This window comes from Arabidopsis lyrata (genome assembly GCF_000004255.2).
Source record: "Arabidopsis lyrata subsp. lyrata unplaced genomic scaffold ARALYscaffold_6, whole genome shotgun sequence".
Classification (NCBI taxonomy): Eukaryota; Viridiplantae; Streptophyta; class Magnoliopsida; order Brassicales; family Brassicaceae; genus Arabidopsis; species Arabidopsis lyrata.
Window position 1 is genome coordinate 3,318,692 of NW_003302550.1, and position 13,876 is coordinate 3,332,567.

Here is a 13,876-nt window from a genome sequence, read left to right on the forward strand (position 1 = left end):
TATAATTACAGAAAATAACAAATAATAAAATTTGGTGTAATAATGATAATAAATTATTTAAGACAATAATGAGTCCTGAATATTCTATATCTAATAAACACTACTATTAAAGAGAAGAAAACAACTTTAATAATTAGAATTGGAACCAAAAATAAAAAAAATGAGAAACCCAATTCTGAGGTCACAACTCCAGAAGAAAAACTGAGAGAGTTTGCTCGAAGAAGAAGAAGAAGAAGCAAAAGCTGTTTTTTTTAAATCCATTTTTATTTTCTGATATGATTCGAAACTTATCTTCATCATTCGTTCTCAATCATACCATTCTTTCTTAATCTCCAAGCTCGTTTTCAATTTCTCATTCGAAATTTTACTGTTGAAATCTCGAAGCTTCTCTTCGGGTAATACCTAAATGTTGATTCGTTACTCGAAAACCCAGATGAGATTTTGAGAGTAGGCCGAAATTGGAGCCGTGTTATTGGTTCAGTTTCTCGAGGGTTCGATTTCGGATTCGTGAGCTTTTGGGGACTGGAGAAAATGGACAACGGCCATGAAGAAAGACTTGCCGAGAGGTTTTCAGGAGTAGAACTCGGAGAATCTTCAGGTTCCCATGAAAACGACGTTAAAAACGATAGCTTGTTTCAAGTTATCAAAGCTGTTGAAGCAGCAGAAGCCACAATCAAGCAGCAGGTTTGTGGTGTTCATATTTAGCTTCTCTCTCTTTTTATATCTCTGAAATTGTTTCAAATGAGAAAACATTAAGTTTTAGAAGTACTTTCTCAATCACTTCATTTCATCACTTCTAAGGTTCCGTGTAAGTATCTATAGGTATATCAAAGTAGCTGCAGAAAAATGCCAGGGAATGGAAATGAGTTAAGGAGTATATTTGTGTTGTAGGATCCGTTTATGAATTTCCTTGTCTCCTTTCATTTTCTACTGCAAAATGGTTGGTTCGATGTGAATCCGTTTAAATACTTACTTGGGAGATGATTCGGACAATTTTCGTCCAGCAGATTGATTTTCTTGGTCTTCTCTGACAATTTTTATTTTTATCTCTGACCAGGTGGAAGAGAATAACCTCTTAAAGGCTGAACTTCAGAGAAGATATCTGGAGCTTGCCAAATATGTAAGTCGTTTGATTTTTCATTTTCCTGGTCAAAGGACAGAAATATATGTCTCTTTTGGTCCGTAATGCTTCTCAGGGATTTCCCTAGAGCTCTGTTGACATTTCCATTGCATGCCTTTAGGGTCTCGCTGACCAAATTTGTGGTACATATGTGGTTTACATGATAGTTTTTTTTTTTTCCTCTACCTTTCTTAGAAATCAGGAGAATCCTTGCCCCAGACATCTGATCTAGGAAACCACTCGAATACTACAACCGGTGGGTCTTCCCCGTTACACCAGTCGGCCGATGGTATTAATCTAGTTGACCGGAGGAAAGGCAAAATCAATGGTTCAGGTACTGATTCGTCAGGTATGCTGGTTGTTCACCAGCATGTGTATCCAAATGGAGAGGAAGCTACTGTGAGTAATCGTTCTGAAGACCATTCTGAGAGAATCATGACTAATGGCATTGTCAGAGGAACTGTAGGTGGTGAGGGAACCTCTCAATTGTCTTCGTCGCCATCTACAATATCATTATCTCCTATGAGGTACTGAACCTCTAACTACCAACACTGGCCCCCGTGCTGCAGTTTTCTGTTTATCTCATGGTTCAACTATATTTGCATCAAGGCAGAGTGTATTCTCATAATTCAGTATCTGATTTTCCTTTGTTAGACCGCTATTGGAAGGAGATCATGACTCACACATCAACTCGTCTTCTCATGAGTTGATGCCAGTAGGTGAAGTAAATAATTCGGGGACTGCATGGAAGCAGGTCTCAGTCACTCTTACTATCTAGCTTTCCTTCTTAGTGAAAGTGAGAAAATGTTTCCCTGACTATGCAATTATCCAGGAACTCGTTCACAAGGTCCAAGAACAAGAACAAGAGATTTTGCGCTTACGAAAATATCTTGCTGATTATTCCGCCAAGGTGAATCGCTAGTTTTAATCTCTAGTGTTTTATGCATACTTGGTTGATTTTACACTACATTGTCTGACTAACCTTTTGGCCTTTTTTTTAGGAAGCCCAAATACGCAATGAAAAATATGTTTTGGAAAGGCGTATTGCGCACATGCGTTCGGTTAGCTTTATTTTTACTTCTTACAAAATATGTGTAACTTTATCTTGTATCGAATTATATTTACTTAATTCTGTTAACCACTTAGGGGATAATTTATCTTTCTTGTTGTGACAGGCATTTGATCAACAACAACAAGACCTTGTTGATGCTGCATCAAAAGCTCTTTCTTACAGACAAGAGATCATTGAGGAAAATATACGCCTAACATATGCCTTGCAGGTATTATCATCTTATATCTATGCGACTATAATTTTCTATCTTCTGGCATATGTATTTTTGATCTTCGTTTCTACTTTATATTGTAATCCTTTTTGATTGGACTCCAGTCATTAATCTTAGTTTCCATCATTTCTTATGTATCATTTTTAGTGGTTCAATTGGCAAAAAATTGGACTTGTCTTTGATACCTCACTTTCATTGTATAATATTATAAATCTAAATGGAAGCTACTGTTTTGGTTCTATCAGGCTGCAGAGCAAGAGAGGTCTATGTTTGTATCGAACTTGTTACCTCTTCTAACAGAATATTCACTGCATCCACAGATCTCGGATTCTCAATCTATTGTCAGCAATGTGAAGGTTAGAAATATAATCTTAAGTTTGTTATCTCTCTTAGTTTTTTTGTTTTGCTCTTCAGATCTCGGATTCTCATTCTATTGTATGCTAGTAGTTTGGGTGGTTGCTGTGCATTTTGGCTGGATAATTTTCAACTTTGCCCCCCCCTTGAAATTCATAAAAGTAAAACATAATACAAAAAAGTGATAAAATGGTGTCCTTAGTAACTGTTGAACACCATAGAGAACTAAAGTGACTGATAGAGCTCCCTGGTTCCTTGATGTTGGAGTGAAGTTTTTATGTATTTTTTTCCCGTCACAACATGTGATTGATGTTTACATCATATTCAGGTTCTATTTAGGCATCTGCAGGAGAAGCTCAATGTTACTGAGGTATGATATGCGGGTATGGCGTCTGCTGACATCATATTTCAGCGCTTGTTTCATTTGTTATTACAGTTTAGTCCTACGGTTGATGCTGGAGCTCTTGCCTACTGATATATGATAAGGTGATTCGTTCTGATCTTTTTTCTTGTCTGGTGCTAGACAAAGCTAAAGGAGACAGAATACCAATTAGCACCTTGGCAGTCAGATGTAAACCACTCAAATGCTTCACCTTTGTCACCATATCAGCCTGTTGGCGTGGGTTTGAGATATTCAGTAAGTTCGCTTTCCTTAATGTCCCCTCAATTTTCTTAAGTGACTTGAACCCAAAAACCCTTCTTTTGTTTCCATTAGACAGATCCAGAACACCATCATCAAGACAGGCGTGGTGGCTCAGCTGCGAGTATTTACCATCTTGATGGTCCTGAGAGGTATTAATACACTAATTTTGCTGTTGATTCCCGGATACCAAAGATAGGGATTTTAAGGATACTGCCGAAAGCAATGAATATTGTAATTTTTGGGGGTAATGGGATTAGTAAAGATGCCGAGCATTAAAAACTGTCAAGCTCTTCTGTCAATTAGACATTTTATTAACTCTTTGCTACTCTCTGAACCGTTAATTTCTTCTTGGTACTTTTTGTTTTTTTCTATATGGCCACGAAAAAGTTAATTCTGTAGCACAGTAACATTTTCTGAGTCCTCGCCTGGGTTTTATGAAAGCTAATGGTGGATGAATGCTTTTGATTGCAATGTTGAAATTAGTTCAATGATCAAATGTGTCGTGTAACAGTAGATCGCCAGCCTTCCAGATGCCTGTGCAACCAGCTCTCAATCAAGATGAATCTCATGGACCAAATAATCGTGTTCAGTTTCGTGAGCCTCTCAGCAATACTTTTATGGACGATGCATATGCTGACGTACAAGCAGATACAAATACAACTTTGGAAAATTCGACTTATGTGGCTGTTGATGATCCTAGCCCCTCAAATTATCCGATTTTGGCCCCAGTTCTTGAAGAACCATCTTCATCATTTTCCGAGGGTAATGGTTTAATAACAATGATAGTGGCATAATAACAATTCCATCACCGTCTTTCACTTTGTTTTAAATATTGTGAATTACTTTTGGCAGCTGCGGATGATGATCCGTTGCCAGGTATAGCAGACTTACAGATATCAGGAGAACCTTTTCCTGGACGAGAGCTTCAGGTTTCTGGTCACTCTATCAACGGAACGACAAAATGTAATTTTGAGGTGCATGCGAAATAGAAAGCTTTAGTTTTTACCCATTTTACGTCAAAATGCATTTTAATATATCTTCTCCCCTTCTTGAAATTTTAGTGGGTACGGCATCTGGAGGATGGATCAGTGAACTACATTGATGGTACATATGTTCCCCCTACTACCCTTGCTTTATTCTCAGAGTTTATCTTTCCATTTTTTCTTTACAGTTAGGTATGGTGATAGAAAATTTATGTATATATATATGACGATAAGAGCTTGATTGTTGACAATGTCCAAACGCAGGAGCAAAGAGGCCAGATTATCTTGTCACAGCCGATGATGTTGATTTATACCTTGCTATTGAAGTTCACCCCTTGGATGACAAGAACCGCAAGGTTTTTTTTACTAAATCTGTTCTGATGAATAAGAAAATACATCTAAAGCATCCAATTCACTTTCCGTGGAGAACATGTGATCAACCCCTATTTCAAATATGTTTGGGGACTTTAATATTGTGGTAGATGTGATTACCATTTCGTTACCTGTCTGGTTTTTTTATTCTTCTGCTTTTCTTTCGGAATCTAGGGGGAGCTTGTGAGGGTCTTCGCCAATGAAAATTGCAAGATCACGTGTCGTAAGTTTATGCTTTTACTCAGAAACTTTGGTCGCTCATGTACTTAACAAAACTCGATCCGTGGCTTGTTTGATCCATACCTGCCGCACCTCCATAGTTTACTTCATATGGAGCAAGCATTACTGTGTGACCTGTTTTGTTTTCTTTAACGCGTAGAGTTAAAAAATTCGAAACTGCATGACTTGTCAGTTTATAATTCAGTATTTCGTTTCTTCTGGCTGTTTTTCGGTTGGTCTGATTATTCAATTCTAGCTCCTTTAGATCTGAGCGTTTCTGGTAAATAATAAGAAAATTTCTTGTAAAGCTTACTTTGCAGTTAGTATTCTTAGATACTGCAGGGATTGCCGCTTATTCTGTGAGTTATCTGGTGACTGGTTTCCTCTTCTATTTTCACAGATCCGGAGATGCAGAGTCATATAGAGAAGAGTCTTTATAACGGTCATGCTTTATTCAAAGTCTTATATTCGGTATGCCAGTTCTCTTATTTCATCTTTTACAATTTTGTTCTTTGGTTTCCCTGCATATACCTCCTCTCTGTTACTCTCTCACTTGTACGCGTATTGCTTTTTTACTATGTGTTCTCTCTTTTGAAACAGATTGGTTATATGGATATATGGGAAGCAGCTACCTTGTCTATTAAGAAAGAAGGCTACAGCATCAAACCTACTAATGACCCTGTAATTACAGAAAAGTTCTCCTCTTCTACTAATGTAAGAGTCTTGCCTTATTTGCCCCTTTTTGTTAGAAATGTAATATTGGCTGAATTATATGTTAACATACATACCTAAGAATGAACTAATATTGTGATCTTTCTGATTCTGCTCCTAGATTGTGATTCCCTTTGATCAGCCTGCGGATTTTGTGATTATTGGTAGCGATGGCGTGGAGCATCTCTGTCGAGTGGGCAATGATGCAACAGATCTTAGCTGGTAAGTCTAAGTTGGCTTTCTTTGGATGAAGTAAAGTAGGTCAAAATGCCTACGTCGTTTAAATCAGGAATTTTTCGATGAAAATGGATGAAAGTGAAACTTGAATCATCAATAGTCTAAACTTGAATCTGAATACATTGAATAATCTGCTCGTGTTTTCTATCTAAATGAAGTTGTTTAATGTGTTCCAAGTAAGTATTCATTGAAGTTTTCGGTTTCTTGTATTAAGCAGTCAATCTTCTGTTTTGTGTTTGTATTTGGCAGCTCAAGAGACACAATTGTGCTCACCCTTAGATTATTTCTTAAGAAGGTAATGTTGCAGACTGATAGCCATTTTATCTTGTGCGATAACATGGTTGATTCGTTTCCTTTCTAACAAAGCATCACAATTTCAACATAATCATACAAATATTAGCTTTGTGAGAGAAGCAGTGGTTGATTGTTTGGTTTGCTGATTTGGTTGCAGGCTCTGCAGAGAAAGAAGGGGAAGAAAAAAGGATTTTTGTTTAACAAATGAGTTTTTGGTAAATAGTATTGTTGGCTCTCTTTTTTTTTTCTTCTCTGGCCTCTCCAGCTTTACAATATTAGAGATAGTCTTATGAACGATTCAGAGTTATTTATGTAAGGCTTAAGTAGCTGATTAAGAAAAGAAAAAAACCATTCAATCAATTTCAGTATAGGCAAGAAAATATGAGCTAAAAAAGTAATAAACCAATCTTATGTCGATCAGAGTTCCACTTTACTTTACATTTCATTACGAGTGTCGGTTTTTACATGAAGAAGATTCCAACCAAATCTTATGTCGATCAGAGTTCCACTTTACTTTATATTTCATTACGAGTGTCGGTTTTTACATGAAGAAGATTCCAACTGCAATCATTTCTAAAGAGGAGTCATTCTACATTCATGTAATTTCCAAAATGCCGTCCTTGGCATATGTGATGTTAAAGTGGGCTAGCAGCCCGCGGGCCTTAACGGGCTCAGTATAAAAATTTAAGCCCGTGACTCGTTCGTTTATCTACACTAACCTTTTTTTTTTTGGGCAAAATCTACACTAACCTAAACGGGTATTTTCTGATTTTTTTGTGCTTCGTTTCTCAATTTCTATAGAAGCTGTGACGTCGATTCATTTTTGATTGAATGATATAGTTACGATATAGTTTATCACCGTCCTCTGGGAAAGAGCACGTTAGAGAGGAGGTTGTACAACTAGGAGTTGATCTCTCTGTCTCTCTAGCTAATTCCATGTTCTTGCTGTGTGATGACATTCATACCATGTTGTGGTTCTGCTTTAAGCTCTTCAAGTATACATTACCTCCCTCTGATCCTGTGTTAGAAAGGCTGCTTCGTGTTGTTCACTATGTCTACTCAACGGATATCAAACCCAAGAACAGAGCTTGTCCCGATGATGGCAACTCGGTCCAATGGGAACTGGTCAGGACCACTTGGAAGGACTTTACCGACGGGATCATTATTCTGAGTCGCCTTGTTTTGCGTCTCAGGAAGAAAGATTGCTCTTTCGATGATCGGCTGTTGTCTTCTGCTATTGCAAAATACAAGCAACAAGTGCTGAAGAAGCTAGAAGATAAATTGATGTCCGCAAAAGATGTTTCAGAGCTTAATGGTTTTGAGAAGGAGACAGTAGCGTATAACGTTTCTGACCTGTGGAAGTCTCTCTTTGACGAAGAAGCTGGCGAATCAACTCCTGAAGTGGCGAGGAGTAGGATCCATAGCGACCTGTTTCAGCCTATTTCGGGGGACTCCTGCCATGGCGAGATACCGGCACTACCCGTTTATCCTCCTTACATTCTAGGGTCAGTATCTACGTGGCCCCTTTGAGAGTTTTCCTCAAATCATGACTCTGGTTATTCACAAAGTCATCTTCTTTTTTGTTGTTGTTGGTTTGGCAGGGCTGAATTTGCAAGGCAGGAGCTTATAGAGGAGGTTGTGCAACTAGGAGTTGAGCTCTCGCTATATGTTGCTGAGTCGATGTTCTTGCTGTGTGATGAAATTCGTAGTGTGTTACAGTTCTGCTCGAACTTATGGAGAAGGGTTAAAAGGGACCCGGAAGTTGGTAGTCCCGCAGGGGAAAGGCTGCTTCGTGTTATTCATCATGTCTACTCGAGATATATCAAACCAAAGAATGGAGTGTATCATATTGGTGGCAAGTCGGTCCAATGGGATTTGATCAGGGCGACTTTTGAGGATTTTGATGCTGGAATGAGAGATATGCACAATCTTTTTTTAATTCTCGAAGTAAAGGGAACCTGGGCAAATGGCCGAGAGTATACCTCTAGTGTTGAAGAAGTTCTGAAGAAGTTAGGTGGGAAGTTGAGGTGTGCCAAGGATGTTTCAGAGGCGAATGGGTTTGCGAGGGAAGCGATGAAGTCTAACATTTTGGACATGTGGAAGTCTCTTTTTGACAGAGAAACAGTGGAAGTAGCATGGACTCGTAAAGTGAGGAGGGAAGAGATTCTTTCTGACCTGTTTCAGCCTCTGTTGAAAGAAAACGAAGAAGCAAAACAACATTAGCCTACTAGCAGCCAGCAGGTGTCTTCTTGCTTCTATATATCGTCGGAGTAGTGGTCCCTTTATTTTCTTCAGTTGATTTAATTTGTCAAGTGCATGTTTATTTGATTAATCAAGTGCTTAATCTTCGATTTTTTTGGTATCTCACCATAATTGAAAAACAAAACTAATTAAAAATGGTAAGTAGGAAGAAAAATCCAAGAGGGGATTTGATACCACCAAATTAACAATTAAACATTTAACTTAAAATAAATGTTACAAGGAAGAAGAACACAAGACAAGACATGCCAAAGTAACTGTAGTCTCTAATCATAAATAAAATATAAAAAGTTTTGTGAGAAAAAAGCAAAGCATGAAAGGTTTTTTTTAGTTGGGCGAGAGAAAATGAACACGAGCAAGTGTGTACTCTTTTCCAGCAATCCAAACACCAGTTTGTGACCACTGTACATCTTCCCAATCAAGATTCTCCTCCAACACCTATTCCATTCCAAAAATCCATAGCACATCATCATCAGTTGTTTTATAAAGAAATTTACCAAACAAGTGTCAAATCGGGAAAAAATGTTAACCTCGATATGATCTGCTGGGAGTGGAATCCCGATAGACCGCATAAGCTTCTGCGGGAGAGGTTTCTTACAGCGTGACCAACGGAAAACATCGATTAAACTGTTGTCTGAATCTGTTTTGTCACCGTTTGTCAGATGGTTCTGTGACTTGTTATTATTATTATCTGTCTCCATAGCTTCATGTGATGATTGTTGTTGAGACGCTTGGATTGCTTTGATGGTTTTCTCTCCAGCGAAACAGAGCTCATACCTTTTTGCATACACATATTAGATTCAGCCACTTATGTCATTAATGTGGATAAAAGAAACATGTGATTACATAATTTGTGAATACCTGCATGAATGAGTTTCTAAGTACAAAACTTCTCCTTTCTTCAAGCGGGCAGAGGTGAAAAGAGGCTTCTTGAGACCTTTATCAGCAACAATGCTTATGCTATATTTGATCCTGCAGACAAGAAGATTGATCCGTAAGTAAAACCGACCTTGCGTCTGATAACTTTTAGGTGACAAAGATTCCTGATATATTTAGGAATATTCTGTGAACAATTCTTTGAAGTATTGGGAGATTATTATCAAAGAGTTACCAAGGTTCATTGCAGAGATTGTATTGTATTGTGACTTCTCGTACAAACCTTTGTTGCCGCAGAGCATTCTACAGAACAGTAATCAAGTCGTCAGTGTTTGAAAGATATGAAATATGAGAAAATTATGCAAGCCAAAAATGCCATATGTTATAATCCAAGAGCTGTAAGAAGATTGCACAAAATGCTTGCACTCAACAATACTGCAATCTGTCTGCAAATTTTAAAATCCAAATGAAGTGAAGAATGTGAACACTAAGAGAGCAGATATTTCCAAACTGGAAGGAAATTACCGAAGCTGCAGCCCTGGTGGTCATAGATCTTTCAACAGCCATTGGTGCAAGTGTTGGCTCCACAGTTGAGGAGTGTGTAAGAGAAGGTTCCAGTTCAATAGTCCCACCTCCTTTCTGGAATCATATCATCAGAATTTCCATAAGGATTTTAACACAAATTCACTTTAAACTAGATATTATGCACATAGTGGGAGAAGATAATCAAGGAAATTAGAAGGACAGATAATGGCAAATGTCAAATCACCTTCAGTATATAGCACCGCTCAACTCTGTAACTGCATCCGATTCCAGCTCCCCATGCTCGAGAACGGACATTATTCCTTAGCTTGGAGGTGTAGTCTAACAAATATATCAGTTAAAGTTGGAAGTTTGATAAAGGTTCTTTCTTGATATAAGACAGAGAGGAACTCAACATAGTATGATGGAACAGTCAGTTAAAGGAATTAAAAGTAAGATAGAGGTAAGCTAACTTACAATCTTGTGACGGCAAGACTCTAATAGTAGTGCGCAGCTCTTGCATTGTCGGTGGAGGAGGAGAAGCTGTGGGACGACAGTAACCTGTATGCATGAGAACTAGGTGGCAGGTAGACCAGAATCAGTGTCATGTTCGGACCAAACAAAGATATTAATTGCATAAGACTCATTAGGACACGTACCAGCAACAAGATCGGAATCGTCTGTGTATATATCTGTTCCCCATAGCTGGCCACCTCTTACCTGCACACGAGCCAAAGGTCTCAGCAAGCAACAAACAAGGGATGCTCTAAAGAGCCGTGTTTCCAAATTAATAGGCGAAGTGAATTAAACAGATAAAAAGACTGGAACTAAAACTGTATGAGAAACTACAAGTCTACAACACTCAAGTTATCTGAAGAAAAACAATGAAAATGATTATGAGAAAAATTTGGGTAATATATTCGTCTTACTTGGCGATTTGTAGCAGTAACATGCTCAGCTGGAATCCTAACTTCAAGAGTGGGGCCATTATTTGCAAAATCACCGCTTTTATCAGGATGAGACAAATCATATTCTTTCCACAATTTAATCAGTTCTTGCATACATTCGCCAACTTTGTAAACAACAATCGACACCTCTGACTTGCCTGAATCATAAGTACAATAAAATTCAACAAGACCAAATTATGAAGTGCAAACAGATTAAAATTTGTAGAAAATAAAAGCAACAGAGAGATGATAAAAGTTCAAAATAAAGCCAGGGATATAAGTAACTTTTAGCAGCCAAAATCTCAAGTAGCATTAAGGATCAAACCGACTTTTAGGTCCATCTTTTTAGATCTTGAGGTTCTTTATATATTTGACATTCTACTGTGAGAGTAAAGAACAGTAACCTAAGGATGACCCTAAGAAGAAAACCTCGAAATAGATTGGTAATTGGTTATCAAGTACATGTGTGTTCGTAGATGACCATTTCAGTGACATGTAAAAGAAAATTTAACCGTTTTTTTTTTACTATTGTTCTCCAAGCAGTGCAACTCCATCCTTTCTTGAGAATATAGAAATGAATGATTACCTTGTACTCTGCAAAATAAACACAATCAAACACGGATGATACATTAGAAGCCAGACTAGTAATTAAAAAGAAAGTCTTGAGCTTAGCTAATACCTAACTTGTGTGATAAAAGACATAATATTCATAACACAGATAGAAAAGGAGCGGAGAGGAATCCAGAGAAAAATCAAATTTGGTTTTAAGAGATAAGACACTACAAAATACAAATATGATTGCACAATTTTCTTTAAAGGCTTTTTATCTATTAAGAGGAAAAACAATAATGGTAATAAGATATTCAACAATAATTGCCCCCTTCATCATATAGTATCGTATCACCCGCAGATTTTACTATATAGGCTCCAAATTTAATCAAGGGGGTATGCGTCTCTAAATGGTAAAGATAAAAGGATTCTTCTAAGCAATGAGAAACCTATAATTATGATTAAACGAGGAAGACAGAGAGACGCACCCATCGTTGTCCTGACTCCGTGAGAGGACATGGTCGCGGTTTGTGGTTTGTGGGCTGCCTCTCGGTCTCAGCGCTCTCTTCCGCTGCTGAACTCCATAATTGAAGGCATCCTTTTCCCTCTCAGTAGCTCCTTCACCCTCCAAACACCCATCTTCAGATTCTTTTTCACTGATTCTGCTGCGCTTTTCAGCTCTTTCTGCCTCTGAATCACCATCCCTCTCTCTCCTTTTTTCCTTTGATTCTCTTTCGTCTTTTTCCCAATTATCCGGTTCGTTCTGCTTCTTCTGCTCTGGTGCCACATATTCCTGCTCTGATGGTTTGGCAGATGCTTCTCCCAACTCTTTCTCGTTCTGTGAGATCTCTTTCTCAGCACCAGTCCTTGGCTCTCTTTTGATATGATCTTTATCTTTCTCTTTATTCCTTTCTCGATCTTTCTGCTCCATCCTCTCCCGTTCCCACCTATCGGATTCTCTTTCGTCTCTTCCAATCTCTTTGGGTTCACTCATGACACTACCAATAAGCACGGATCCTCGACGGTCATTTCTATCCTTATCTCGGTCCCCCCATTCTCGATGCTTTAACTCTTTTCTTTTCTTATCTTTGTCCTTAAATCTATCTTCATTTTTTGCATCAACCTTGTTTTCTCCGACGGTTTCACGTCCTTCTAAATGGGGCCCCTCCACTGGCGCGGAGAGATCTTTAGGCTCAACCTCAGTTGGGCCTTGCGGATTACCGCGGGATACAACCCACGGATCCACATTTGCAGTCGAACCTTCAGCAACTCTCTTGCCTCTAGGGTAATCCTTCTGCTCTTTCCAAGCCAAGTGAGCATGCCCGTCCTTTTCCATCTTAATCTCCGCCTTTTGTTCATTATAATTCTGATTCTCCCTATCAAATTTCGTATCCCTCGTATAGCTACCGGTATTACTTTTTCCGCTAAAATCATCCCCTGGACGCTCAAACTTGGCATCCCTGTCACTCTTAGGACCCTGAATCTCCCTCTTCGTCTCACCATACATCTCTCTCCCATCATTCCTAGAATAGCTTCCGGTATTACCTTTTCCGCTAAAGTCGTCTACTGATCTATCAAACTTCACATCTCTGTCACTCTTAGGACCCTGAATCTCTCTCTTTGTCTCACCATAAATCTCCCTTCCATCACTCCTATTTTCTCTGTTCTCAACCCTAATTTCCCTGCCATCCTTAGTACCTTCTCTCGGTTCCATGGGCACAGGGGCGTGAGTCAAATGAGGATCACTAGAAGAAACAGTAGTGGGCAGGGACGGAGACCGATAGACAAGAGGGAGAGGAGAGCGTCTCTCTCCATCTCTAGGCTCACTTCTCGCAACCTTAACCACCGTTCTAGATTCAACCTCATAAGCAGCAGAAGCAGAAGCAGCAGCAAGTGGTGAATGAGAGTGGGGATGAGGAAGCGTGTGGAGGTGAGGTTGAGGTTGAGGTTGAGGTTGAGATTGAGATTGGGGATGCTGATGGGGTTGTTGTTGATGGTGATGATGAACCTGAGCCGGTGGTGGCGTAACAGGCTGATGCGGCGATTTAGGGTAAGATCCAGAATCCTCGTGAGGGTATTTTGGTGCTGAAGAAGAAGAAGATGGATGAGTAACACCCTCTTCGTGAGATCTCTTTGGAACACCACTCATCACTCCAAAATTCACAAACCTAAAAATTCACTGATGCAACAGATAGAATTGCACTTGATTATTACACAACCTAGAGCAAAAACACAGAATTTGAATCACCAGACTAACGTTGAATCCCTAAAATGAACATAGAGACGAAGATTACAAAAAAAAAGGATATTTTTACCAATTGAAACTGAAGCAGAGTACGAAGAAGCAAACCCTTTTGGATTTTTTGCCGCCGGGAAGTATAAATGCCAAACTGGATTCGGACTTTTGCCTCTCTGAGTTTTTTTTTTTTCCGTTCTCCTTGGTTTGCTGCTTAATTTTGGACAAATGTTTATTTTCGCGTTAATATTTGCTTCTTGTCACAAACCGT

The 13,876-nt window shown here is 38.8% G+C and overlaps 3 protein-coding genes across 8 annotated transcripts; 2 read left to right on the forward strand and 1 right to left on the reverse strand.

The window, feature by feature from the left end:
- Positions 1-114: 114 nt before the first annotated feature.
- On the forward strand, positions 115-6,636 carry LOC9307397. Of its 4 annotated transcripts, none has more exons than XM_002871281.2 (21): positions 115-684; positions 1,058-1,120; positions 1,316-1,647; positions 1,775-1,874; positions 1,953-2,030; positions 2,122-2,181; positions 2,296-2,400; positions 2,649-2,759; positions 3,086-3,127; positions 3,281-3,394; positions 3,473-3,549; positions 3,912-4,162; positions 4,253-4,374; positions 4,462-4,504; positions 4,648-4,739; positions 4,930-4,978; positions 5,375-5,445; positions 5,575-5,688; positions 5,807-5,907; positions 6,172-6,217; positions 6,374-6,636. In XM_002871281.2, exons 1-21 carry the CDS (start codon positions 532-534, stop codon positions 6,422-6,424), a joined length of 2,175 nt encoding a protein of 724 aa, XP_002871327.1. In that variant the 5' UTR covers positions 115-531; the 3' UTR covers positions 6,425-6,636. The 4 variants fall into 4 exon arrangements, with proteins under 4 accessions (XP_002871327.1, XP_020878137.1, XP_020878138.1 ...); XM_021022479.1 differs by having other exon boundaries at positions 139-684; positions 3,915-4,162; XM_021022478.1 differs by having other exon boundaries at positions 5,375-5,688.
- Positions 6,637-6,773: 137 nt separating this feature from the next.
- LOC110227627 lies at positions 6,774-8,561 on the forward strand. Its single transcript, XM_021022484.1, has 2 exons — positions 6,774-7,721; positions 7,818-8,561. Exons 1-2 carry the CDS (start codon positions 7,153-7,155, stop codon positions 8,437-8,439), a joined length of 1,191 nt encoding a protein of 396 aa, XP_020878143.1. The 5' UTR covers positions 6,774-7,152; the 3' UTR covers positions 8,440-8,561.
- An 88-nt stretch (positions 8,562-8,649) lies between these two features.
- On the reverse strand, positions 8,650-13,841 carry LOC9307398 (zinc finger CCCH domain-containing protein 13). Of its 3 annotated transcripts, none has more exons than XM_021022473.1 (12): positions 13,685-13,841; positions 11,858-13,588; positions 11,347-11,414; positions 10,803-10,978; positions 10,533-10,593; positions 10,351-10,449; positions 10,121-10,215; positions 9,877-9,990; positions 9,587-9,654; positions 9,337-9,447; positions 9,006-9,252; positions 8,650-8,913 (listed from the first exon to the last, which is right to left on the reverse strand). In XM_021022473.1, the coding sequence occupies exons 2-12, from the start codon at positions 13,516-13,518 to the stop codon at positions 8,803-8,805; spliced, it is 2,811 nt and encodes a 936-aa protein (XP_020878132.1). In that variant the 5' UTR covers positions 13,519-13,588; positions 13,685-13,841; the 3' UTR covers positions 8,650-8,802. The 3 variants fall into 3 exon arrangements, with proteins under 3 accessions (XP_020878132.1, XP_020878131.1, XP_020878133.1); XM_021022472.1 differs by having other exon boundaries at positions 8,660-8,913; positions 11,858-13,548; XM_021022474.1 differs by having other exon boundaries at positions 8,660-8,913; positions 11,407-11,414; positions 11,858-13,548; positions 13,685-13,840.
- Between the last annotated feature and the right edge of the window lie 35 nt (positions 13,842-13,876).

Coding starts and splice junctions, on each gene's coding strand:
- LOC9307397 (XM_021022478.1), top strand. CDS start 532: ATGGACAACGGCCATGAAGAAAGACTTGCCGAGAGGTTTTCAGGAGTA. Junction 2,031..2,121: donor TTGCTGATTATTCCGCCAAG/GTGAATCGCTAG, acceptor CCTTTTTTTTAG/GAAGCCCAAATACGCAATGA. Junction 5,689..5,806: donor AGTTCTCCTCTTCTACTAAT/GTAAGAGTCTTG, acceptor TTCTGCTCCTAG/ATTGTGATTCCCTTTGATCA.
- LOC110227627 (XM_021022484.1), top strand. CDS start 7,153: ATGTTCTTGCTGTGTGATGACATTCATACCATGTTGTGGTTCTGCTTT. Junction 7,722..7,817: donor TATCCTCCTTACATTCTAGG/GTCAGTATCTAC, acceptor TTGGTTTGGCAG/GGCTGAATTTGCAAGGCAGG.
- LOC9307398 (XM_021022473.1), bottom strand. CDS start 13,518: ATGAGTGGTGTTCCAAAGAGATCTCACGAAGAGGGTGTTACTCATCCA. Junction 10,594..10,802: donor TTACTGCTACAAATCGCCAA/GTAAGACGAATA, acceptor GCTCGTGTGCAG/GTAAGAGGTGGCCAGCTATG. Junction 8,914..9,005: donor TCCCAGCAGATCATATCGAG/GTTAACATTTTT, acceptor GGAATGGAATAG/GTGTTGGAGGAGAATCTTGA.